Here is a 21,764-nt window from a genome sequence, read left to right as displayed (position 1 = left end):
CTTAAACAGCATAGCTGCTAGACCCGCGAGAAGTATAGAAGAGGCAAAAGAGGATCTAGAGGACACCGAAACCAGCTCACGCTCAGCTCCGCTCCTCTCTCCCTCTATCCAGACCACCGTACTGGTCCAAGCGAAGCACAATCTACAAAACGGCTTTAGCTAGATAAGTCTGAAAATTGCTATCCCTAAAACTCGGCGTAGCATCCCCAAAGTCTGTACTCTCAATCGCCGTTCTCGCCGCTTGTGTCATACTCTCCCACGCGATAAGCGGCTGTGTACCGCCCACGGTGGTCGTTGCAATCAGTTGATGATCGACTGGAAAGTAGCTGATATACCCAATGAGAGGGGAGGTGCCGGACAAGTCCGGCGACGTATCCTTCTGGTAGTCGCCGTGCGCGGAGATGGAGACCCCCTCGAGAGTTGCCGACGCGGAGTTTGTCGAGAGCCACACGACGACGTTTTCCCAGTCGTGTCGATGCCCAAGGCCCGGTCCGGGCGAGTCCTTCGGCATGTACCAGCTGTACATGATTGCGTAGGAACCGCCGTAGAAGCCGCCGCGCACGTAGACTTGGCCAGGGGAAGAGGCGCAGTCGCCGTTTGAATCGCCAGAAGTATTGAGGCCGCCACTGGAAAGGAGGTTAGAATCAGTGTGGAGAAAAGAGGAGAAGAGACGTACCCGGTGTTGCCGTTCTTGTCCACGGCAGGGAATGGCACGCAGCCGTTGAAGACTTTGAGGAGTGGTTTGTACTTCAGGTAAAGGGTTCCGTTGATCCCAGAGGGTACGGTCTGGGCAAAGCCAACAACGGCATCGTGGCTGATGACTGCACGTTTGCCAAAGCTTAACGGCGAGGCGGAGACGTAGGCAGCAGCAGCAAGAAGCTGGACCGACACAGTACGGAGGTCAAATAACATCTTGGCAAATCTTCAGTATCTCCTGTTTGGCCAAAAATCTTGATGTGTTTAGTGTTCTCTGTCGTCGAAGAACTGAATGTCGGAGGACAACAGTCGATTCACCACGATGCAGAACCAGGAACAGAAGTGAACTAAATGTTGCTTGTAGAGATCTAATCGATGCTGACCGGTCAGTTTATATACTCAGTAACCTCATGTCGCTTTATCTGCGACGAACCCACTTGCACAACATTGTGTCTTTGCTGCGTTCGAGTTGCTTGTGCCATATGCGGAATGTTATCCATAGAATTATGCAGGTACATCAATACAGGCATGCAACCGAGCACATGGCCTTGAACCATCACACCAATTGGTTGAATCCTCGGCACGATCGTAAACAAACGACTACGTTGCCGCGATGAGCGACGTTGACAGCGGAGCTCGAAGTGAGTAGCAGGGGACGTTTGTCGGCTGGCGCCTTGCGACCCCGGAGAACACGTCTAAGGTAGGATAAGCTTCGTCGAGATCGACATGCTCAATATCGAGTCTATCCGTGTATTGGTGTAGTCGAATGGAGAATTAGAACGTGATCCTGTGAAGCGGAGAGATTGGCTCGGCTGCGGGGCTAACTTGGCACCTAACAAGGAAGGTGCGCGAGTTGACCATAGACCGGTTGAAGGATTGCTGTGTTTGAGTGTTTGCGGGGCTAAAACGTAAAACGTGGAACATGAAGACAGCATAATTGGAAAGACGAGACCTACCCTGAAAAGAAGGGATGCAGCTTCTCATGACAACTTTGCGGAACAATCAAACTTGCATTATGCACTACACGTGCTTCAGCCGTAGCGCCTCCATACTGTGTCTCTCATATGTGCTGAAGGCGTCTCGGGGCCTGGCAAAATCTCTCGTAGCAAATCATTGACACCCAGACCATGCTCAAGGCATTCCTGCCACTGTTTGGGATAGCCTAAGCTGACCTCTTCGAAGCGGGTATCGTCAACCCAGTCAGTCCTTCTAATGTGCAGATGGCCGCTGACGACGACTTTCGCGTTGAACCTTTTATGCCAATCCGTCGTCTTCTTTGTGCCACACCAAAGAGAGAACCGTGGAACCCTCGGAAGCTTAACGAGGCTTTCTCTCAACGGCCAATGTCCTGCTATGATTAGTGGAATGCCTGGATGCGCTGCGACAGCTGCGGACAGCTTCTTTTCGGTCTGTTCTACAAGTGCATGGCACCATTCAATGCGCGACGCGTATGGGTCGGGATGTAGCAGGTGCTCATCCGTGGCCTCTATATCCTTTTCCCTTGCCCAATCGAGTGCATCTTCGAGCTTAACGTCAGCGGGACGGAAGCTGTAATCATACAGCGTGAAAATAGGCGCGATCAAGCAGGGCCCTCCGTCTCCCTCCCACAGCATGTAGTCGTCCTCAGGCGTCTGCACGCCAAACTCGCGCGCGATATCGACGCATTCGAGATACTTCTTCTCGCCTCTCGCCCCGTGTTCTCTCTGTGTGGGCATCGTATACAACTCGTGGTTGCCGGGCACCCAAAACACCGTCTTGAAGCACGACGTCGCATTCTCGAAAGCTATGCGGCAGTGTTCGGCTGACTCACCCACATCTCCGCACAGTATAAGGCCATCGTTTGGATGCGGCTGCAGCTTCTCGTAGGCCTCGCGATTGGCTTTGTAGGAGAGATGGATGTCGCTGATCGCTAAAAGTTTGCTCGGGAAGACTGCAGTAGCGCTTGAGATGGCTGGTGTTGGGTTTCCAGCAGCGAGCGCTTCTTCTAGAAGAGGGTCCATCACGCACAAGAGGTCTGAGGGGTGGTTGTGACTGTGAAGATGCCTCAGGCAGTCATGTAGAATTCAGGTCCGTATCGGCGGCTATCCGAAATTCGCCGACGCTACGTCACTGCTACAAAGTATCACAACCACAAGTGCATTCATCACTCACCCGATCTTCTTGGCTTCTTTTGACACTGGTTTTCGATTTCGTCTGCTAATGGCCGTCTAGCTACCTGTCGGCATTGCCGGTCTTCGTTTAGTCGCGTCGCATCCTGAACCAGGTCCAACGCCCAATTTATCGTTGCCGACTGTACATACCGCGTTGATGCCTCCAGGCTGAGAATATTTCCCACGCCTCAAAAGACCCAGCAGCCTCTCATATAGCAGATAGGCAATGAAGTGACTTGCAGCGAATCTTTCACTGTTCCCCCATTACTCACTCGACAAGAACTGCGCAATGTCGTCCACCCAACCTGGCGCATTCGACCTGACGATGACTAGGCGCGCTTTTTACCGCCCCCTTCTTCCCAGTCGTTCCATGCATCGGTCAGAAATTCCACCACATCAGCATCGTAGAATGTCCACGAGGCAGGTAACTCGAACTTTCCGCGAAGTTGGTTTGCCTTGACCTCATCGTTCGCAAGCTGATCGTATTCAGAAGGTCGGCATGCCGGATGAATCAGCAACAACTGAAACAAGGTCAACTCGTCAAGACGTTTCTCCAGTGCCTTACATTTCTGTCGAAAAGCCGAAGGTGATACAGTGCTTGGCTCCCTCAACACAATGTAAGGATACTTGAGTACTGGATGTCGAAGTTCGCGGAAGTCGAGAATGTATCGCATTACAGGACCCCGACCGGTGTCATGATCTTTATCCCAAAGTCGAATTTGAAAGGTAGCTGTTTCGAGAACCTCGTCGGGTAGTTCAGGAGTTTCGATGCCCTGCGTGTCCAAGTTGATAACCCACGTGTACTTGTCACCAACGCGTCGAGGGCATGTGATGGGATGGCTGTCTTCTTTCTGGCTCCATTCAATAGTCTTACTCTTGATGCCCTCGTGCTCGAGGCGTCTCCAGTGGTAGGCGATATCTGGATCGAATTCGACCAAAAGATGCGACTCCTGCTTCATGAAGATTCTGTACGGAAAGAGGGAGTACGCTTTGTTCCAGGTTATCAGATTCAAACAGCAGGTGGTGTAAGCACTGTCGAGGACCTGGGCTAGAGGTGCCCAAGTGTCGTCACGCGGATTATTTTCCATGTAAACAATGTAACCGCATCCACTTGAGTCTTCTCTGACGAACTCAAAAAACCCTTCTTCATGCGTGTATCCTTCACCTCTTAAGTATTCTGCTAAGACAGCATACATGTCTTTTGCAACAAATATCATAAGTTCATACTCAGCTTCGTTAAGACGGGAGAAGAATCGGCGCGCAAACTCATCAGCGATGACTGCGTTGCACTTTCCCAGCAAGGAACGAAACTCCCGGGGGTCGCGGAAGAAGTGTGATAGGCGGAGGTTGATATTGTAGCTCGTTGCCATCAACCTTTCTTGAAGAGCGCCAAACGCCTTGCAAGTACGCTGGAGCGCGACCACTTCACCGACACCGAGATACTGAAGCATGCAGGTCTGGATCGGAGCGTACCGCGCGTCCAACAGGTCTATGAGAGTCGCCATAGTGGAGCGTAACCAGCGTGCCTCTAGGGTGTGAGTGTCAGACTATCAACATCTAGGGCGTCTCACTTACCAAGGAGTTGTCCAGGCGGCGTCGAGTGATGTGAGTCTCAAGTGTGTGGTAGTTGTGTTGAATAGAAGTGGGGGTCAGACGCGATTGTTGTTTGGGTCAAAACTGCGCGCGGCTGATCCTCGGATCGATTTGGTGAGTGAAAGAGGCTTTTCCTGCGGAGTCGAAGTCACTTCTAGTTTCAACTACCATGTCATTCTCCTCCCTTCTCTTTTCTTTCCCACACAATCAGCCGAGCGTCCCTAACTCACCACTCACCTCCATTCACATCTGTCGAGACCACATATCCGCGTAGCGTCCCATTTCGGCGAATATGCTCAATTGAACAACCCCACCACCGTATCTTGACATGCACACTCTGATCAGAAATGAGGACACATTCAGGTTCTCAGCCTCGTACTCTAACCGCCACGGCCCTAACCTCCCTTGGGAAACTGCCCTACGTGCCGAGTCTTCATCTCCTTGTTCTCGCCCTTGTCATCCTCACAGTCGGCGTGCCGCTTGCTACCCGATTCCACACTCATTACACCGCTGTATCCGCCTGATTGCTTCACATCAAAGCGTTTCAGCTGTAGGTACTCCCCCTCATCACCATCCTCCACCAGCTGCTCGCGATTCACGTCCATCCCGTCCACATCCACCCCCGAATCCCGCTTGTCCATCTCCGACTCAAGCAAAATCACTAGTGCTTCCTGAGCCAGGTGTATGGCGTCCGTCTGCAGATGCGTTTGTCGTGCCGTGAGCACAGCTTCCTTGAACATAACATTGCGATACATAGCTTGTACGTGGATGTGTGTTGTTTTGCCTTCGGGGAGAGGCCAATATTCATCGGCAATGTAGCGACTATAGCACGATTAATATACACTCAAACAATAGACTCTCTGAGTGTGTGCAAAGCGGAGGACTCACCACAACTTCAATTCCAATATGCCCCTCTTCTCCGCAGGCACCTTGGCTAGAAGCTCATGTACGATGAACTCGCCGATGGGAAGCAGCCTCACTTTCAGCACCTGCGCGTGGGTCTTAGCCCGTACGCTGGGATTGTATGGCGGTAGGCTATCGGGCGTGGTTTCTCGGAGCTTCTGCAGTTTCCCGCGGATGGGAGTGAGTAATACTGCCATGTCTGTTTGATCCTCTGAGGTAGTGAGGGTGATGTAGTCGTGGTCGTCTTCCGGGGGCGCTTCGTTGAAAGAAACACGACGTGCATTGGCGAGAAGGCCCGCGTGGTCTGAGTCTGGATTTGCGACGTCGCTAGGCAGCTCGATGCGCATAAGTTTCCTCCTGTCTTTGGCTTTTTTGAGGAATGAACGAAAAGACATGTTGCCTTCTGGTATGTGGCTAGGAATGTGTGATTCTATCTCGGTAGAATATGAGGAGTGTTGCGATACATCTGGTGCCTTGGGAGGAGATGATGCGAACTCATAACTATCATTGGCCATCGTGCAGTCGTGACTCCTTGTTTGCTCATGGAGAAGCGGCATGTCGGGCGCGCCATCCTGTGGTGACTTGACCGGCTTGACGTTCGTAGTTTCCTCATCTGGGGTTTCCTCATCGACGGATCGACCAGGCGGACCAAATCCGAATCGGACGACAGAATCCCACATTCTTCTTGCGGCGCGCACGAAGGAGTGCACGTATGATGTAAGTAGACGCGTGATCGTTTGCGGGATGTATTTGGCCAACATGAATTTGTACCTAGAACCTTGTAGGGTTGATAGGTGAGAGCGTTGTGCAAGGTGTGATGCCAGTGAGAATGCAAAAATCTGTTTGCTCTAAAATCACTGTTAGTGAGACAATCGTTACTGACTGTGAGTGACGTGGAGCTTAACAATGGAAAGACACAAGCAGTCACTTGGACGCATATTGTGGCATGAACTATTGCTCAAGAGAGATTGCAGAAGACACTTCCAGACTGCAATTATCGTACTGGCTACAATATGCTACATAGTGTTGGTCTGATGCACTCACCTCGAGAGTTATTGCCGTATTTCCTTCCAGCCAATAGGTATGAGTGCTGCCGCCACGTCTCCCACGCCGCGTTCGGTAGCGAGGAGGTTGAACTGCGCGGAAGCGTTTCGAGTGTCCTGAATCTCGAGCCGAATACCGAGGTCGTTGAGGTACTGGCGAACCGCAGGTGCGATGGGTGTGACCTGAGGGCCAGTCCCGATGATGAGAAGGTCTGCGGCTAAGATTAGCTGTTGTTCACGTCTACACCCATAACATAAATGCATAGAATGTTAGAACATACCAGGCTTTGGCCATGCCAACTCCAAGACCCCCCAGGCACTATCTTGCACCTCCCACTGCTTCTTTGCATTCAATAGTTGCCCTGTCATCGCGCCGTTATGATCCTCTCCCTGGACCCCTTCTCGTAGCCAGGGTCGCCATCGAAAAGCTTCTCCGCCCACAAGCAATACCCCGCTCCCAGTTATTCGCAATTGGTTGTTAAGTGCAAAGCCATCGTTTGTACATGCATCGATTGAGGTCGCGGGCACCGCCGTGTTGCGCAGGACATCGAGAGCGCTGAAGTCGGTCTGCGTGTCTTCGTCGCTCTTGGGGCCGCGGTCGCGAGATTTAGGGGGTCGGGATTCGAGAAACTGAACGCGGGAGCTGTGTATGCATCGAAGGGAAGCTCTGTGGGCGAGGAGTATGGGTTGTGTAGTTCTGGCGCGTATTGACGAAGTGATCGGGGTTCGTTGTGTAGTGCGCTTCAGACACTGTGAGAAAGAGCGCGTGCAATTCATCATTGTTTGTTCCATTGGAATGTAGTTCTTGCGTGAGAAGTGCGACTGAAGAAACGCTAGGTTTACAAAAGGTGCTGCCGTCATCGAACGGAACTCTGAGGCTACCGAGCTAACCCCATTTGTCTAGGCTATGATGCGCTCGTCACACTCCATTCCTCCCTTCTCTCCACCATCAGGCATCTCCACTGTTACTACCTTGCCAAACTCCATTAACGCGTTGATATCATCCAAAAAGTAAAGAGCTAACCAGCTCGGACCCAACCTTTCTTCTCTTCTCCTGCTAAAAGAGACTCCTCTTTCTCTCAATCTTGTGCTGCGATCGTAGCTTCGTCTCCAGCGTCTTTCATTGCGTCTTGTGGCTCATCTCGTTGCATACTCATGGTGTCGCCACATAATCCGCTTCGTCTTCGCTGTCCGAATCAAATGCTGAAGGGAGCTCGTCGCATTTCATCCCGTCCAGACCCAGCCTCTGTGCCAGTGTCATCCTCTGTGATGATCGATGTTGAGCGCCCTTGGCTAGCGGTAGCTCGGTGTTTCTGGGCGGTGACGCCTTGAGCGAATCAGTCAGCTGCGAGTTTGTGTTCGCTCGCTTGGGCAACTGTTTTTCGAACCGAACAGGCTCAATCTTCTCTTCGACGCTGTCCATGGTTGAGCCCGTCGCCCCGGATTTGGGACTCTGCTTTTTCTGATTGCCAACTCTCGGCTTAGCCATCTCCTGCCAGTTGACAGGCTGATCTGCCCCCAAATATGTCTTTTCAGCTTCCGGAGGATCATATCCCGGTGATGTTCCACTCGCTTTGCAGACGATCGACGCTTTCAACTCTCCAACGGGTGTGATCTTCGACGGCGATGTGGTGAATCTTGACCAGCTGCTGAAGCTTACAGCTCGACAAGATGGGGGTGTCACAATCGGGGGACACCATGACCGGATAATGTCTCTCATCGCTGCGCTATGTTCCGCTGATGTGTTTCGCACATGCTGTGGTGACCAAGTGGCACTGTGCCGGGCGAAACTCGTGCTGAGGACGTACGAATAGCTGGCTTGAGCTTGCTCCGACATGCTTCTTCGGTAGTGCGGTTGATCGTTGTGCTGGTTCGAAGTGGATGGGGCAGGTTTTCAACTCTTTGCTCCAAGAAAAGGTGAACCTGGTGATATTGGAGCCGCCAGTGGAACTTTTGAAAATCTTGGGTGAGCGTTTTGCCGCCCGGTGAAGTGGACAATTGTGGTGGTTGGTATTCATTGTTCTTCCATTTGCTCACTCTCTTCACTGCTTCACGCTCTTTCACTTGCCATGTAAAACAGTTGATAGCGATATTGCGATGCGCCGTATGAAAACCCTGTAACGATATAACATTGGTTCGAACTGGAGGCATGGGGTGAGCACAAATGGTCAAGTGGTTCATGTTCTCAACCAGTGGAAGCTCGAGACACTGACACCTGAGCAGGCACGCGGCGTGGGCTTGAGGTCGATAGGCCGATGGAAGTGAGCCACTGTTTGTATGAGTTGAAACAACGTTGGCCTGGGTCAACGCTTCTGTTTGTCTTGATCGTCACGACGACGTGTGTTTCGTGTCGAGCGCTTGACTCTCATGGACGTAGTTTGTAACGTGTTGAATGAGGAAATCGGCAAACACACTACGTGGGGAAGTAGGCAGGAGACTGTGTTGTGACAAGAAGGCGCAACCGATCGTAGAACAACGATGGTCTCAGTATAACTTTCTCCTGTCCACCATCGCGGTACCTCAACTGTAGTTACCATTACTATCACCTTCCTTCGCTCAGGTTTGCATACACCATCAATCAAAACAATAGTAAATCACTATGCAGACGTCAATTCTGCCATCTCGAGCGCGGCCGGCGAACAGGGTCCAACGTCCTTTGCAAATCGACCCACGACCTGCCAGCTTACCACCACGACCCCATGGCAATCATGTCGAGAGATACTCAGCGGATATCCAAAAATGCGGACGCTTTCCAGGACGAAAAGGACCGAGCCCACAGAGACCGTGGCAGGCTTACACGTCACGCGAGATCCATGACATAAAGAAAGATTACCCTGTCTGGTTTTATCCAGTGTTGCACAACGAGCGCAAGTAGTGTCGGCCTCAGGTGCGCATCAGCAGCAGTTCCCTGACTATACGACTTGCTAACAATGTGTCGACTTGACTCAGACTGCCAAACCCTTCCCATTCGAAAGACTGCCGTCTGAGCTGCGACTTCAGATCTACCGCAAGCTCCTCGTACGACCCGAACCTATCGATCTCTGGCCCCATATCAGGTACAACATGATGTACAACTGCAACCTTCAACGCGCAACGGTTATGCGCGAATACCAGTCCACAAACAGACCTCGCGTTGCACTCCTACGTGTTAGTAAACTCATCCACGAAGAGGCAAGCGAAGTCTTTTATGGCGAGAATGAGTGGCGTTTCAGCGGGATCAACGGGTGGATGGTGATGAGCTGCTGGTTGAACACCATTCAATTCCGACACTTCCGGTTCCTGAAGACAGTGACGGTACATGTGCCATTCCTTGGCAAAGATTATGTCGCATTTCCCACGTATGGAACGGTTGATGTACGTATACACCTCCTCAATTAAGGATCCTCATCATGAAGTCTAGCTAACAAATGATTAGTTCCACGAGCGCATATGTGCTCCCCACCCCAGGTTTTCCATTTCTCGCGGTGAACGACACCGCGTTGCAGACCAAACGATGTACTTTCGCGCCCGTCTCAGACGATTCGGTTTCTCTGTCCCTACAAACTGGTCGCACAATGAGTCACTCCAAGACTGTTTGAACAAACTAAAAACCACGGCACTCTGTCATTTCACGCTCGTTCTCCCGCCGACATTTTATGTCTTCCATGACCACACTGCGTGGTACTAGCAGTACCTCGACAATTTTCAAAATACATTGATGATCCATCGCGAGGCGGAACACCTTCGCGCCCCGAAATTCAGTTTTGTCTTCCTCAAGCACAGAAGCTATGGGATGGATGATGAATCACGCGGCATCATGAGGCCGTTGCAGCCGTGGTTGAGGCGATATACAGGGGAATGCAAGAAGATGGTGGAGCTTGTCAAGAAAAGGGAGTGGGAGATTGGGTATGGGATTGTTCATGCAAAGGGAGGGTGGAGTGTGATAAGCAGAGATGAGTGCGAAGTGATATGTGGAGATAGGGCGCTGGAGAGGGAAGAGAGGGATGAGAATGACTGGATAAACTACTAAGAGTTGTGGGTTTGTTAAGCGTATCTTAGGTTCGGAGTTAAACGACTTTCTTTGTAGATGGCAATCTGAGAGTCAATCACTATTCTAGACCGCCAGGTGAGTGTTTGTGTTTTCATACTTTCAACTAGATCCACTTTCCTCCAATAGCCTGTAAGCAAGTTCTTTCCTCGTTTGCTTCACATACAGACTGCCCAATCTCCTAGCGATACTAGATCTTCATCTCCTTCTCGTCTCTTTCCAGGGTGAGGGTAGTCACATAACTCCAATAAGGTAGCTCCTGCCTTTATCTGACGCTCGCCTCTGAACTTGACCTCACCACAACTTTCTTATTAACCACTCTTTACCACACAACCCACAACATCGATACCTGTCCGCTCAAACCCAAAAAACAGTCTTATCGCAATCGCAGCTGCATTTGTCATGGCAGAACTGCAAATGACAGGCAATCTCGCCGCTGTCAGAGCTGAGGCTCAGACTACAGGCACGTCAGCTTCTATAACATCGATCGAGAGACCACTACTTCGCGATACGGCTACGGCAAACCAATCAACCTTACCGATACTTGACCTCGCGAAATCGAACAGCCTGTCTGGCGCTCCAGACGGGTATGTCACACCCTTCCTCAACCGCCCGGCGGAAATACGCAATGCTATCTACGAGACCCTGTTTCAATACGACGATCCGATCGTTTTGATGGGACGTCATCCCTGGGCAAGTCCAAGGCTAGCCTGTCCAATCCCTGGTGTCAATTTTCTCTCTTCTTGTCATCAAGTGTGGTCGGAAGCCGCAGCAATGCTTTACTCCCGGAACACGTTCTTGGTCTGCTTTCCTATGGCCAATTGCGAACATACTCCGTACCTGCATCGCATTGAAAAGTGGCTATACAAGATCGGAACTCATGAGGCTCTGCTCCGGAGGTTATCGATTGACCTAGGCCCTCCCTGCCCAGCACGATTGCCTCGGCGACTCGATGTAGCCCCCCTTGGGAATTGGATCTGGTCGAGAACAAACTCGAAGCTGCAAATTCTTTTTGTGGAAACAGATAGGACAGACCATGACCCGAGCAGTCGTCACCTGCATCCGTCATCAACGGTCCAAAACTACGGTGTCGACGTCCTGAACTCAATGCTCGCATGTTTAGAAAGGGAGCGATTAACTACCATCGGTTTATACTTACGTCCTTCGAAGGTGTTGGAAAGCGTCATTCTGTCGAACGACGGTAATCGCGTTACATTTCTGCTCAGCACTGATACTCATAAGCCATCGCGTGACCCTGCCAGAATCGTGTTGGAAGTATCCAACACGGGAGGACTGCAGCGAGTATACTCAAAACGTCAACCGATCCGTCTTGCAGAGCTCATGTATCGCTATCCAAGGATCGAGAAGAGGTTCTCGACCCTTGTTGGGGGCGCTGGTCACCAACTCAAATATAATCTGAACAAGAACACGTTATCTGAGTCACTTCCGGAAACTTTTGCAATCAACAAAGAAATCCGGGAACTTGCATTGGATTACTTCAAGAGGGAAATTATTGTGGAGATGTCCACACAAGAGCCCAGAGCTACGTTTGGAGACTTCCATGCTTTGCATGGATGGATTGAGAACATAAGGCCGTTTAGTCAGGTTGATGGCATTCAGCAAGTCTTTGACGCTCCGACCATCATCTTGCTTTATGATCTGGCTGGGAGGGTGAACTTGAACAGTGTCCGATATCAAGCTACCAACCTTGTCCGGAAAGCGTCGCTTTTACTCGATACATCTACGACTATTTGTGTTCAGTTGACATGTCCAGAGGATTCGGTCATCAAACAGGAACTTGGTGTGACATCTTTATATGAACTTCAGCGGCGCTGTCTGTTGGTCCTCGAAGCACTTTTGGATCAACACCCTACCAGGCGATCTTTACCTTGTCCAGACATCTGGGTCGATTACAGAGGTTTGCCATGCGAAATTGAGTTTCGTCTCGAGAATCCCATAGTCCTGGAGGGGGAAGCAGATTGTGGGGGTCTTATCTTGGACACCGAAGCTTGCATCCAAAGGCTTACAGAAGCTTACGGTGGCATCGACGAAGAGACTGGAACGCTGCTTGGCACGACACTAGCGCTGGCCGATGTTTTGTGGTAATGATCCAAATAAGACCTGGTCATACACGCAATGAAGGGCTTTTCATCATCAGGCACTCGAATCCAAAGGCGGCCAGCTATGCTCATTGCGCAATGACACCTATCGATTGACCGATTATGAACTTGGCAACAGGTTCGCGAAGCCGTATACTTCTCTTCGTATATCTACAACACCAGGTTACGAATAGTTCGCGGTTGGACGATATGACCGTCTTTTTGCAATCCGTTGGGTCTCCCTGCTCCCTGTGGTTCCAGGTTTTATTCCCGACATACATCGACGTACCCAGACACACTATGTGCTCCAACATGAACATCTATCGGACTGTACTCGTCCGTCATTCATGGAAGGGCTGGGACTTCAAGTAGCAGAAGGGCATATTCGACTTTGACTTGTGTTTCGTAGCCGGTCTTGCCTTTATTCAAAACATTGTTGCATTCTGTTTGCTTTTCGTGTCCATATCTGATGCTTGGGAGGCGTGTTGTTTTTCTTTGCGCCATTTCTCTCTCTCTTATCACTACTTTTGAACTTCTGCCGACTGAAGTTGTAATGACAGCTATAGTCAGCTACAACTCTCGTGGCTTAATGACCAGGAATCGCAGTCCTAGTGAGTTTCATAGCAATCATATGGAAAAGGTCTTGTCCTCCAAGTCTCTGAAATTGATATCTACCTCGTATTGACCTACATGTTTGTGTGCTTCGTGCTTTCTCTGCACTTTGCTCTGACGTACGTAGCATAAGCTATGAGTATGTTTTAGAGTGCTCGTCTTATGGTATCGAAAATCAACCGTTCCTATATCTCTCTACCATTCATCCAGTTTCTTTGTGCTCGCCAGCGCTTCCAGCCAGAAACAGCTCAGCCTCTCGATCTCTGTCCAGCACATATGCCTTTCAGTCTACGTAGCGCGTAGTTCTGCTTCTGCCTTCGCACTGCAACATACCTCAATCCACCTTCGGTGTGACACTGCCTGCTGATGTAAATTCGCGGTGAATAACTGTTAGACACAATCTCAGTAAAGCGAGTACTGCTCACAACACGGCATTTCGCTATGCTTGTGAACTTTTAGACCTCCTCCGTGAAGATATATTGACTAAGACCGGTGTCGAGACTACAATTACTTCAGACGGGAAGTATGGTCTTGAGGTATGCGTGCTGCGCACTGAAACAAAATATCTCGCATGCTCTCACACACACTACCATGTCTCGCGAATTGGGCCCTTAATAAACTTCCGCGGAAATATGATGCTCAAAACGTTGTACTACATAGGAGAGAGCAAATACGACGAGTCTAGAACCATCCAACGTCAATACATGGCTCCTGGCAACCACCGCCTACAGACGATCTGGAAGTACGAAGAATACAGTTTGCTAGGATGTTCGCAGAACTTACCAGATCTGACAGCGATTCTGACGGTTCAAGCTGAGGTCCAGACACTCATCTTCTCTTCTGGGCAGGTAGCAAGTAAGTAGCAGGCCTAGACGAACAGTGGCACGACAGCTGCACAAGGCCCTCCAAAATACAACTCAAAGGCTACTAATAGCATGCAGACTTCCATAAGGCGCAAGCCGAGCATTCTCATTGGCCGATCCACCAAGATGATCAGCAAGCAGAGGCTGGACTCAAGAGGGGGATGGTAACGCAGGAACCCGGACAGCAACTCAAACCAACCAATTGTAGAAGGAGAACACATTGACAGGACCACCGCATCGAGAGCGACAGTAGCATACCATACGCCGTGTTCCACCCGTTTCAAACACTGCACTTACCCAGTCCCGTCGTCGCTTTCCTCGCGTTCGTCGAACAGCTCTAGCAAAAGCAAGTCCACCACCACCACCACCACCACCACGTCCATCCCAGACCTCCCTCCCCCACCCACCTCAAACCCCCGCAATGCACGCACGCGCATAACCTTCATCGAACCCCCTCCTCCCCCGTGTCCCCTCGTCCAAGAATCAGATCATACACCGCACCACACAAGCTGATTGGTGCTAAACTCCGTCAAGCCACAAACTTTGTACTACATGCTGTACCACCGCGTTTGCGGAGTACTTACATATGAAACATACATACGATGTGGGGAGGAGAAACGTCGTGCTGTGGGGATGCGGAGGGGGGTGGTGTGATTGGTTGGGGGGCGCTCAGCCGCACTATATTTACTGTTGTGGGAGCGGAGGTGCATGGGTGTGGCTTGTCACGGGTTTTGTGGTGTAAGTAATGAAGCGAGGCTTGGGTGTTGTGTTATGGAAATGTTTATGGGGTATGAGAGACGGATGGATGGGTGGAGAAAGAAGATATAAAGGGCATTGATGGCCGCTGATTTAGGTACTCAGATCATCTTCAAGTCTCTCCTCCAGCCATACATACATTGTCTATATCACTCTTGAGCCGTGCTTTTAGCAACGTCCTCTCAAGATGCAGCTCACAACCCTCACCCTCACCCTCCTCATCGCATCAACCCAAGCATGGAAGTTCACCGCGGCCTGCCCGCGCTCGTTCAGCTACGGCGGTATCCAGAACCGGGGATGTACGCAGATTGGAGATAGCACGTGTGGGAATGGGGATCGTGTATGTCTCATCCCATCTCTTTCCCATCTTTTTCCCATCTCTTCCTCTTCTCTATATATTTCCTCTCTCCCCATCTCTCCCCCACACCTCTCCTCACTCCACAGCCCCTCCTCTCCACGTCATAACCCAAAGCCCAACACTAATGTCAATCCACACCAGATCGTCTGGAACAACGAAGGCAGCAAGAAATGCACTTTCCGCGCCTACAGCGGCTACCCGTGCCGCGCGGATCAGAACACGGGGTACTCGCAGAAGAATTGGGATACTAAGTTGATTGAGGGGCGGTACTGGGGGGTTACGGGGTGCTGAGGTGTGAGGCGGAATGCCTCGGGGTCGAGTTGTGAGAGCAATGGGGGTTGGATTGTCTGCTGTAGATGAGATGTGTAAAGCTGGAGACTGGGTGACGAGCTTCTTGAGGGTTGAGGGTTGAGGGAGGAATAAAAGGATATCCCGCTTTAACAGGTGAGATGTGGAATATACAAGTACCCCTCGAATTGTGTATCCTCTTTCTTGAACTGGCATAGCGCTCATTTGCTCGTGTAACAGCCCTTCTCGCGCCGTGTTCCAGACAATCTTCTAGAATGATCGGAATAGTTCAGGGTCTAATTCCGTTCTCTTTCCTTTCCTCCGGAAGCTTCCAATAGCTTGGCAGACACCGTATTGTCCTCGCACTTGACTAGGACATATTGCTTGACCCTTTAGGATAGCTGTGGAAAATCGTCATTCTGCGTGTATCATTCTGTCCGTCGTATACCGATTGAAAAAAGATTACATTACCAATGCCGAACGCGAGCAGCGCGCGCTCCGTCGTTCGACAAAGCAAGAAAGACGTGGAAATTGTCGTGACGAGAAGAAGGCGAGAAGACGAAGAAGAAGAAGAAGAAGAAGAAGAAGCACCAACGCCCCCCAAAGACAAAAAAAGCGCCATTGACAAACAAGCCCCCACCCGCTAAACGCTCCCACAAAAAAGCAAAAAGCCAACCCCCACTCTCAATCAACACCCCTCCTCAACCTCAATCCCCAACGCCCACCGACAACACCCCCTCACAAGATACCTCGCCTCCCCAACCCCCATACAATTCATCCCCTCCCCCCCATCCCACTTAATCCCGACAACCTTCCCCGCGCCCTCGCCCCGCAAATCAACCACAACAAACAGCTCCGCGACCTTCACCCCCGTCCACCGCTGATGGAAATGCACTTTGAGCTTCCCCGCCGCATCAGGCCCCTCAGAGTACACGAACCACTTGTCGCACGTATCTGTGGGCAGGGCGCCGAGGTACAGCGCGAAGATGTGCGTGGGCGGGAGGAAGACGTTCCAGGGTTTTGTGTGGATGGTGCGGGATTGCGTTGTGGGGAAGGGGAGGGTGGGGAGCGCGGTTGGGGAGACGCGGGGGGTGCGGTAGGTGGGCGAGGTGTGGGTGGGTGTGTTGCTGCTGCTGGGGTGGCGGGGTAGGTCGATGCGGTGGATGTGGGTTATTAGGTCGGGTTTGGCGGCGGCGGCGGTGGCGGCGGGACTACTGCTGTTGCTGTGTTGTCGTTGGTGCTGCGACGACGAGGATGATGACGGGGTTTGCGGCGGGGTGCGTAGCTGGAGCGTCGAGTCTCGTCGTGGAGGGCGGAATGTCTCGCTGTTCGGCGGATATACAGCGTCGTTCTGCGCTTTCCGGCCCTGCTTCGAGAAGCGGCGGAACAGCGATGTGCGCTTGAATAACGATTGCGGGTAATCCATAGCCATTGCCGTTACCCAAGATCCCAATCTTCCAAAGAGGCCGTCGATGTGCAAAGCCGTCGGTCGATACACAAGAATCCAAAAAGAGGGGTCAAGTCAGGTCAGGTCAGGTCCGATCTACCACCTTAAGAAACCGTCGAGCGAGAAAAGTCCCTCAGCTACATGCATGGGAGGGGCGCTGCAGGGCTTTGTACGCAACCAATCCAGCCCAGCAAAGTCCAGTCCACTACTCCACTAAACTCCTCAGCAAGGCGAACCCCTCCAGCCTATCTTTGGAAACGAAAAAAGGGCTCAGCCATGCACGCCCGTATGCTAGCCCTTCCACACAGCGCCATTCAACATGAATATCCGCCCAGCCCAAGCGCCCCGTCATACCCATTGTGGACTCTGGGCGGGGCTGCATGCAGCCAACGCCACAATGCATGCGATCATGAGTTTCTTAGTTTTCGCAGGACGGACGGGGTTTTTGTCATCGCGCGCGCGCGGGAAGCGCACTGACGTCTTGGGATGATCGTCGTGTCGTACCGTACCGTACCTATCTCATCGTATTGTATATACCCCTGTCCTCCCACCTTTTCCGTCTTTCATCGTGTTCGCACGTCTATTTACATAGTCCATCTTCTTCTTTTCTTGTATGTATATCTTCTCGCCCATTGAGTTTTACATTTACGTCCCCTAATATTCCCCGCGGACGACCCTCTCCTGTTCAACACCGTACTACTGCACACCATCACACGCCTCATCGCCAGATCTCGCACTAAACTCCCTTCCACTAGGTTGGTACATACATCGCAGACGAACAGACGAACGCACATCACTCCCGTGCCCGCGTGGTCTCATTGGCTCTACCTCGCGCGCCGTCTCGCTTATTATACTTCGGGGTGCGCATGAGCCGGGGAGTAGGTAGAAAGGGTGGAAAGCAGCGCGCGCGTCGGTGATTAGTTTAGCCTTATGACTAGCTAGTTAGGTAGCGGAGGAGGGATGTGCGGGAGTACGTAGATCGACTGATTGAGTATGCTCCGGTGAGATCTCGCGAAGGCTTGGCTGACCGGCGATGGAATGGGATGGGATGAAAGTGGAGAGTTTAGGAAGTGTTGATTGTGAGGTCTTTGTTCTGTGCTAAACATCTCGCTATCAGTACCACAAAGTCAAATCCACATTTTGACGCGTTCAAGGTGCAGTATCCCCAATCATAGCGTTACCATCCAGCTCCCGGATGGGCAAAGCTCTCTTCGCTAGACGCCTACAATCTATACGTGATAGTCTTTGTGCGCAGGAACTCCTCAATCCCCCAATCCGCATTGAAGCGCCCAAATCCACTTGCTTTGGCGCCGCCGTGGGGCAGGCTGGCTTCGTCGTGCACCGACATGCTGTTGATATGGACGGCTCTAGACAGTGAAAGGGGTCAGCGCAGTTCCAATGCCATCTAATCCCAAGAAATTCGAGTAAGGAAAAAAAAATAACATACCCAGTCTCAATCTGCTTTGCGATTCTCAGCCCCCTCGCGAGATTCTCCGTAAACACAGCCCCGCTGAGGCCATACTCGGTGTCGTTCGCAATCTCCACCGCCTCGTCATCGGACGCGATTTCAATGACGGACACAGACGGGCCGAAGGACTCGGTGTAGAAAAGATCCATGCCCTTCTTGACGCCGTCGACGATGACGGGCCGCATGCGCGTGCCGCTCACCTCCTTCGTATCAGGGTGCAGCTCCTCCTTCTCATGATCGCCATGAATGAGCTTCGCGCCGTTCTCCAGCGCGTTAGCAACGAGCTTCTTGTTCTTCGTGATAGCAGCGCTGGTAACGGTGACGAGGGGTGGTTTGTCGCCGCCGAAAATAGCCTCCACGGCGCCTTTTAGCGCGTCGATGAACTGCGGCTTGATGGCCTTGTGCACGAGGATACGCTCCGAACTCATGCAGATCTGGCCGCTGTTGAGGAACGCGCCGAGCGCGCACTGGGTTGCTGCGTTCTTTAGGTCGGCGTCGTCGAGCACGATGGCGCTGGCTTTGCCGCCTAGCTCCATCAGCACGGGCTTGAGGTTCTTGCCTGCTTGCGACGCGATGATGCGGCCTACTGCTGTGGAGCCTGTGAAGTTTATCTTCTTGATGGCGGGGTGCTCGATTAGTGCGGTTGTGACTTTTGCTGCGTCTTCGGGACGGTGGACGAGGACGTTTAGTACGCCTGCTGGCAGCCCGGCTTCGGTCAGCACGCTGCCGAGTGCCCACCATGTGCGTGGGCAGAACTCTGAGCCTTTGAAGATGGTGGTGTTTCCGCCGGCGAGGGGGTAGAGGACGGAGCGGAGGCCGAGGATGTAGGGCGCGTTCCTGGCAGATGTCAACATACGTACTGCTAACTCACATCTATACATGGTTTGACATAGCCATATGGATATAAGAGTACTCACCACGGCGCAATAGCAAGCACAACGCCAAACGGCTCCTTCACAATCAACGCCCCAGTCCCCTCCTCCTCACACGTAGGGATATGCCCCATGATCCCGCCCACCCGTCCAGCTACATCGCGCAGCATATCCGCCGTCTTGGGCACGTTGAAACCGCTGCTAAACGCGCTTGGCGCACCAGTCTCCATCTCCATGTACTGCGCCAACTCACTGGCACGCGCCTCGAGGATGTCGGCGGCTTTCATGAAGATGGCGCGTCGGCCACTGGGTTTTAGTTTGGCCCATCCCGGCAGGGCGGCTTGTGCTGCTTCGGCGGCTGACGAGACGTGCTCGAGGGAGGCGGAGGAGGACTGCCATAGGTCTTTGTGGGAGGCGGGGGAGGTGACGGTGAAGGTTGTGGTAGTGGTGACTTCCTTGCCGTTGATGAGGAGGGGGACTGTGTACGAGGTGTCTGGGGAGACGGTCATGGTTGCGGTTTATCTTTGGTGGGTTGTCGAAGAGTTGAGCTCCTTTGATGTTGACGGTATGCGATGACGGAGTGATGGTGGGGGTTAGGGCGGGACCGGATGCGACTTTTCAAGTCGTTCATGCCGCTACGTAGTCACCTTGCAAGCCCTTAAATGCATGTCGTAAGCCTCTATCAACCTCTTGCATAGCGAACCCGGCACTTGGAGTCCAGCCTCTGGAGGTGCGGAGATATCGGGATGTGGGGCCCCACCGACATGAAGCTGTCAGCATGAAGTGATGTTGAAATAGAGCATACGAAGGAGCTTGTCTCGACTGAAGCCTAGATCACAGGGCATCAAGGGCCAGGATACGAGTTCCTACCAGCTATGCACCACGAAGTTTGATGTGTAAAAGCTTTGTTCATGTCGGCCTCGGCACGCGGAGTTAACGGCGGTTGCTGCGGGGTCGTCTTGTTATGTTCGTGTTTCACATATCTCCAACTCCTGCGATTGAACACAGTTCCCGTAACTTCACTTTGTTGATTGCTAGTCTCCAAAATGACAGTCGCAACCCCTTTTCCATTCCTGCAGCTCCCCCTCGAACTGCGCGAGCAAATCTACTCGCTCTACTTCAAGCCCGCAGACCGCCTCATAACCTCACCCGCGCTTGAGGCGCAAGGCCTGTTCGGCGGCGTATACAAATTCGACTTCGACCTATGGCGCGTGAACAAGCAGGTTTATGAGGAAAGCAGCAAAGTGTGGCGGAGAGAGAATGTATTTGTCAAGATCGCCACGCCGTGGCCCAGCGCGGGTATGTATCGCGTATACCTCATGGGGGAGATGGAATGGGGAGACACGGACGAGGGTATGTCGTCGAATGACGCGCCCAGCTACAAGAGCTAACACGGGTTCTCACCACCAGTAAACCACATCTCAGGCGAGGGTCTCGTGCCCATAGTATCCACCTCCGACGCCTTCACAGCACACACAGCCATCGTACAAATCAGCGCGCCCTTCCACCAAGCCGTCCCGGAACACACCGCAATCCTCCTCCTCGACGACCTGCACCTCTTCGCCGAAACCTGGCACTACAGCGCCCTCTCCTACCCCATGCTCAACGACCGCCTCTCCACAACCTTCACCCTGCTCACCCCGTCCTCCCCACCCCCCCTCCAACGGCGCCTCCTCCTCCCCTTCGGCAAAGTAAAAGGCCTCTACAGCATGCAAACCCACAACTACCACCCCCCCATAACCGCAGAACTAAAAACCCAAATGGCCCTCCCCCTCCCCACCCTGCAATCCTGCCTAGAAACAAGCACAGCCCTCATCGCAACAGCCGACGCCTTCCTCCCCGCCCAACCCCGCAAAGCTCTAGACACATACACCCGCGCCTTCCACGCAATCCACATCCTCATCCACGCGCGCACACGCACCCGCCGCATCCTCGCAGACGCGTTCTTCCACGCGCATATCCCCGCCGGCCTCTACGCGGGCCAAACAGGCATGACGGTGCGCATCATCCTGCGCCTCAAACTCGTTGCGCGGTATGTCGCCGCGCATCTGTATCTGAAAGACTACGGCGAAGCGGCGTTTTGGGGTATGCGCTCTATTCGCATTTTGCGGGATGCGCTGGATACGGAGTTTGAGGATTTTCTGACTGAGGTGGTGGGCGCGTGGGATGTTGGGCTCATTTTTTTGAGGACGGGGGTTGCGCTGCGGGGGCTGGAGGCGCATGGGGATGAGGGCGGGAGGGGGGGACAGGGGGCGAAGGGGGATGGGGATGGGGAGGTGGATAGCTCGCGCTGGGCGGAGGAGCTGCAGGAGTATAGGGATGAGGGGGAGAGTAGCGAGCGCTTGTTTCGCATGGCGAGGCGGTATGTTAAGGGTCGGGGGGCGGGGATGGCGGATGTGAGGCGGGAGTTGGAGGGGTTTGGCGTGGGGGGTGGTGTTGTGGGGTTGTTTTCTGATACGGATGAAGATGGTGGGGTGGGTGTATCAGGAGCAGATGTTGTAGTATAGTGTTATACACAGCTTGTTCCTTTTGCTGGAATGTTATATCGTTTCATGTATCGTATCGTAGCACTCCCCATCCATTCATCAT

General features: G+C 52.5%; 12 protein-coding genes across 12 annotated transcripts in view; 3 read left to right on the top strand and 9 right to left on the bottom strand.

Moving 5' to 3' along the window:
• Positions 1-142: 142 nt before the first annotated feature.
• P153DRAFT_401000 (necrosis-and ethylene-inducing protein-like protein 1 precursor) lies at positions 143-912 on the bottom strand (the record flags this gene model as incomplete). Its single annotated transcript, XM_033671873.1, has 2 exons — positions 143-626; positions 677-912. 2 exons carry the CDS (start codon positions 910-912, stop codon positions 143-145), a joined length of 720 nt encoding a protein of 239 aa, XP_033518765.1.
• Positions 913-1,389: 477 nt separating this feature from the next.
• Positions 1,390-2,804, bottom strand: P153DRAFT_130597 (metallophosphoesteras-like protein). Its single transcript, XM_033662041.1, has 2 exons — positions 1,653-2,804; positions 1,390-1,391 (listed from the first exon to the last, which is right to left on the bottom strand). Exon 1 carries the CDS (start codon positions 2,694-2,696, stop codon positions 1,728-1,730), a length of 969 nt encoding a protein of 322 aa, XP_033518764.1. The 5' UTR covers positions 2,697-2,804; the 3' UTR covers positions 1,390-1,391; positions 1,653-1,727.
• A 1-nt stretch (position 2,805) lies between these two features.
• Positions 2,806-4,617, bottom strand: P153DRAFT_130608 (uncharacterized protein). The gene is made up of 2 exons (XM_033662042.1): positions 4,422-4,617; positions 2,806-4,372 (listed from the first exon to the last, which is right to left on the bottom strand). Exon 2 carries the CDS (start codon positions 4,349-4,351, stop codon positions 3,176-3,178), a length of 1,176 nt encoding a protein of 391 aa, XP_033518763.1. The 5' UTR covers positions 4,352-4,372; positions 4,422-4,617; the 3' UTR covers positions 2,806-3,175.
• A 217-nt stretch (positions 4,618-4,834) lies between these two features.
• On the bottom strand, positions 4,835-6,103 carry P153DRAFT_390406 (uncharacterized protein; the record flags this gene model as incomplete). Its single annotated transcript, XM_033670925.1, has 2 exons — positions 4,835-5,261; positions 5,328-6,103. The coding sequence occupies 2 exons, from the start codon at positions 6,101-6,103 to the stop codon at positions 4,835-4,837; spliced, it is 1,203 nt and encodes a 400-aa protein (XP_033518762.1).
• A 291-nt stretch (positions 6,104-6,394) lies between these two features.
• On the bottom strand, positions 6,395-7,162 carry P153DRAFT_390405 (uncharacterized protein; the record flags this gene model as incomplete). The annotated part of the gene is made up of 2 exons (XM_033670924.1): positions 6,395-6,597; positions 6,667-7,162. 2 exons carry the CDS (start codon positions 7,160-7,162, stop codon positions 6,395-6,397), a joined length of 699 nt encoding a protein of 232 aa, XP_033518761.1.
• A 400-nt stretch (positions 7,163-7,562) lies between these two features.
• P153DRAFT_251415 (uncharacterized protein) lies at positions 7,563-8,135 on the bottom strand (the record flags this gene model as incomplete). Its single annotated transcript, XM_033662713.1, has 1 exon — positions 7,563-8,135. A coding segment is annotated over one exon (573 nt), but the record flags the coding sequence as incomplete, so codon positions are not given.
• Positions 8,136-9,124: 989 nt separating this feature from the next.
• P153DRAFT_400995 (uncharacterized protein) lies at positions 9,125-10,394 on the top strand (the record flags this gene model as incomplete). The annotated part of the gene is made up of 4 exons (XM_033671872.1): positions 9,125-9,169; positions 9,335-9,739; positions 9,801-10,001; positions 10,053-10,394. 4 exons carry the CDS (start codon positions 9,125-9,127, stop codon positions 10,392-10,394), a joined length of 993 nt encoding a protein of 330 aa, XP_033518759.1.
• A 420-nt stretch (positions 10,395-10,814) lies between these two features.
• Positions 10,815-12,518, top strand: P153DRAFT_390402 (uncharacterized protein; the record flags this gene model as incomplete). Its single annotated transcript, XM_033670923.1, has 1 exon — positions 10,815-12,518. One exon carries the CDS (start codon positions 10,815-10,817, stop codon positions 12,516-12,518), a length of 1,704 nt encoding a protein of 567 aa, XP_033518758.1.
• A 2,411-nt stretch (positions 12,519-14,929) lies between these two features.
• On the top strand, positions 14,930-15,391 carry P153DRAFT_361087 (uncharacterized protein; the record flags this gene model as incomplete). The annotated part of the gene is made up of 2 exons (XM_033666959.1): positions 14,930-15,082; positions 15,242-15,391. 2 exons carry the CDS (start codon positions 14,930-14,932, stop codon positions 15,389-15,391), a joined length of 303 nt encoding a protein of 100 aa, XP_033518757.1.
• Positions 15,392-16,076: 685 nt separating this feature from the next.
• P153DRAFT_361086 (uncharacterized protein) lies at positions 16,077-16,820 on the bottom strand (the record flags this gene model as incomplete). The annotated part of the gene is made up of 1 exon (XM_033666958.1): positions 16,077-16,820. The coding sequence occupies one exon, from the start codon at positions 16,818-16,820 to the stop codon at positions 16,077-16,079; it is 744 nt and encodes a 247-aa protein (XP_033518756.1).
• A 1,237-nt stretch (positions 16,821-18,057) lies between these two features.
• P153DRAFT_302211 (aldehyde dehydrogenase) lies at positions 18,058-19,684 on the bottom strand (the record flags this gene model as incomplete). Its single annotated transcript, XM_033664439.1, has 3 exons — positions 18,058-18,202; positions 18,283-19,140; positions 19,221-19,684. 3 exons carry the CDS (start codon positions 19,682-19,684, stop codon positions 18,058-18,060), a joined length of 1,467 nt encoding a protein of 488 aa, XP_033518755.1.
• Positions 19,685-21,350: 1,666 nt separating this feature from the next.
• P153DRAFT_426420 (uncharacterized protein) overlaps positions 21,351-21,764 on the bottom strand; it is a gene marked incomplete at its 3' end in the record, with an annotated part of 2,434 nt that continues 2,020 nt past the window's right edge. The window contains exon 3 of the mRNA XM_033672600.1: positions 21,351-21,465. Coding sequence (XP_033518754.1) covers positions 21,351-21,465 — 115 coding nt within the window. The remainder of the gene's footprint in view (positions 21,466-21,764) is intronic.

This window comes from Dothidotthia symphoricarpi (assembly GCF_010015815.1).
Source record: "Dothidotthia symphoricarpi CBS 119687 unplaced genomic scaffold P153scaffold_23, whole genome shotgun sequence".
NCBI classification, from domain to species: domain Eukaryota; kingdom Fungi; phylum Ascomycota; class Dothideomycetes; order Pleosporales; family Dothidotthiaceae; genus Dothidotthia; species Dothidotthia symphoricarpi.
The sequence above is the reverse complement of the archived record's forward strand: the minus strand, read 5'-3'. Positions and strand labels throughout refer to the sequence as shown.

Excerpts from the sequence above, each read along its gene's own strand:
- P153DRAFT_130608 (XM_033662042.1), bottom strand. The coding sequence starts at position 4,351 with ATGGCGACTCTCATAGACCTGTTGGACGCGCGGTACGCTCCGATCCAG.
- P153DRAFT_130597 (XM_033662041.1), bottom strand. The coding sequence starts at position 2,696 with ATGGACCCTCTTCTAGAAGAAGCGCTCGCTGCTGGAAACCCAACACCA.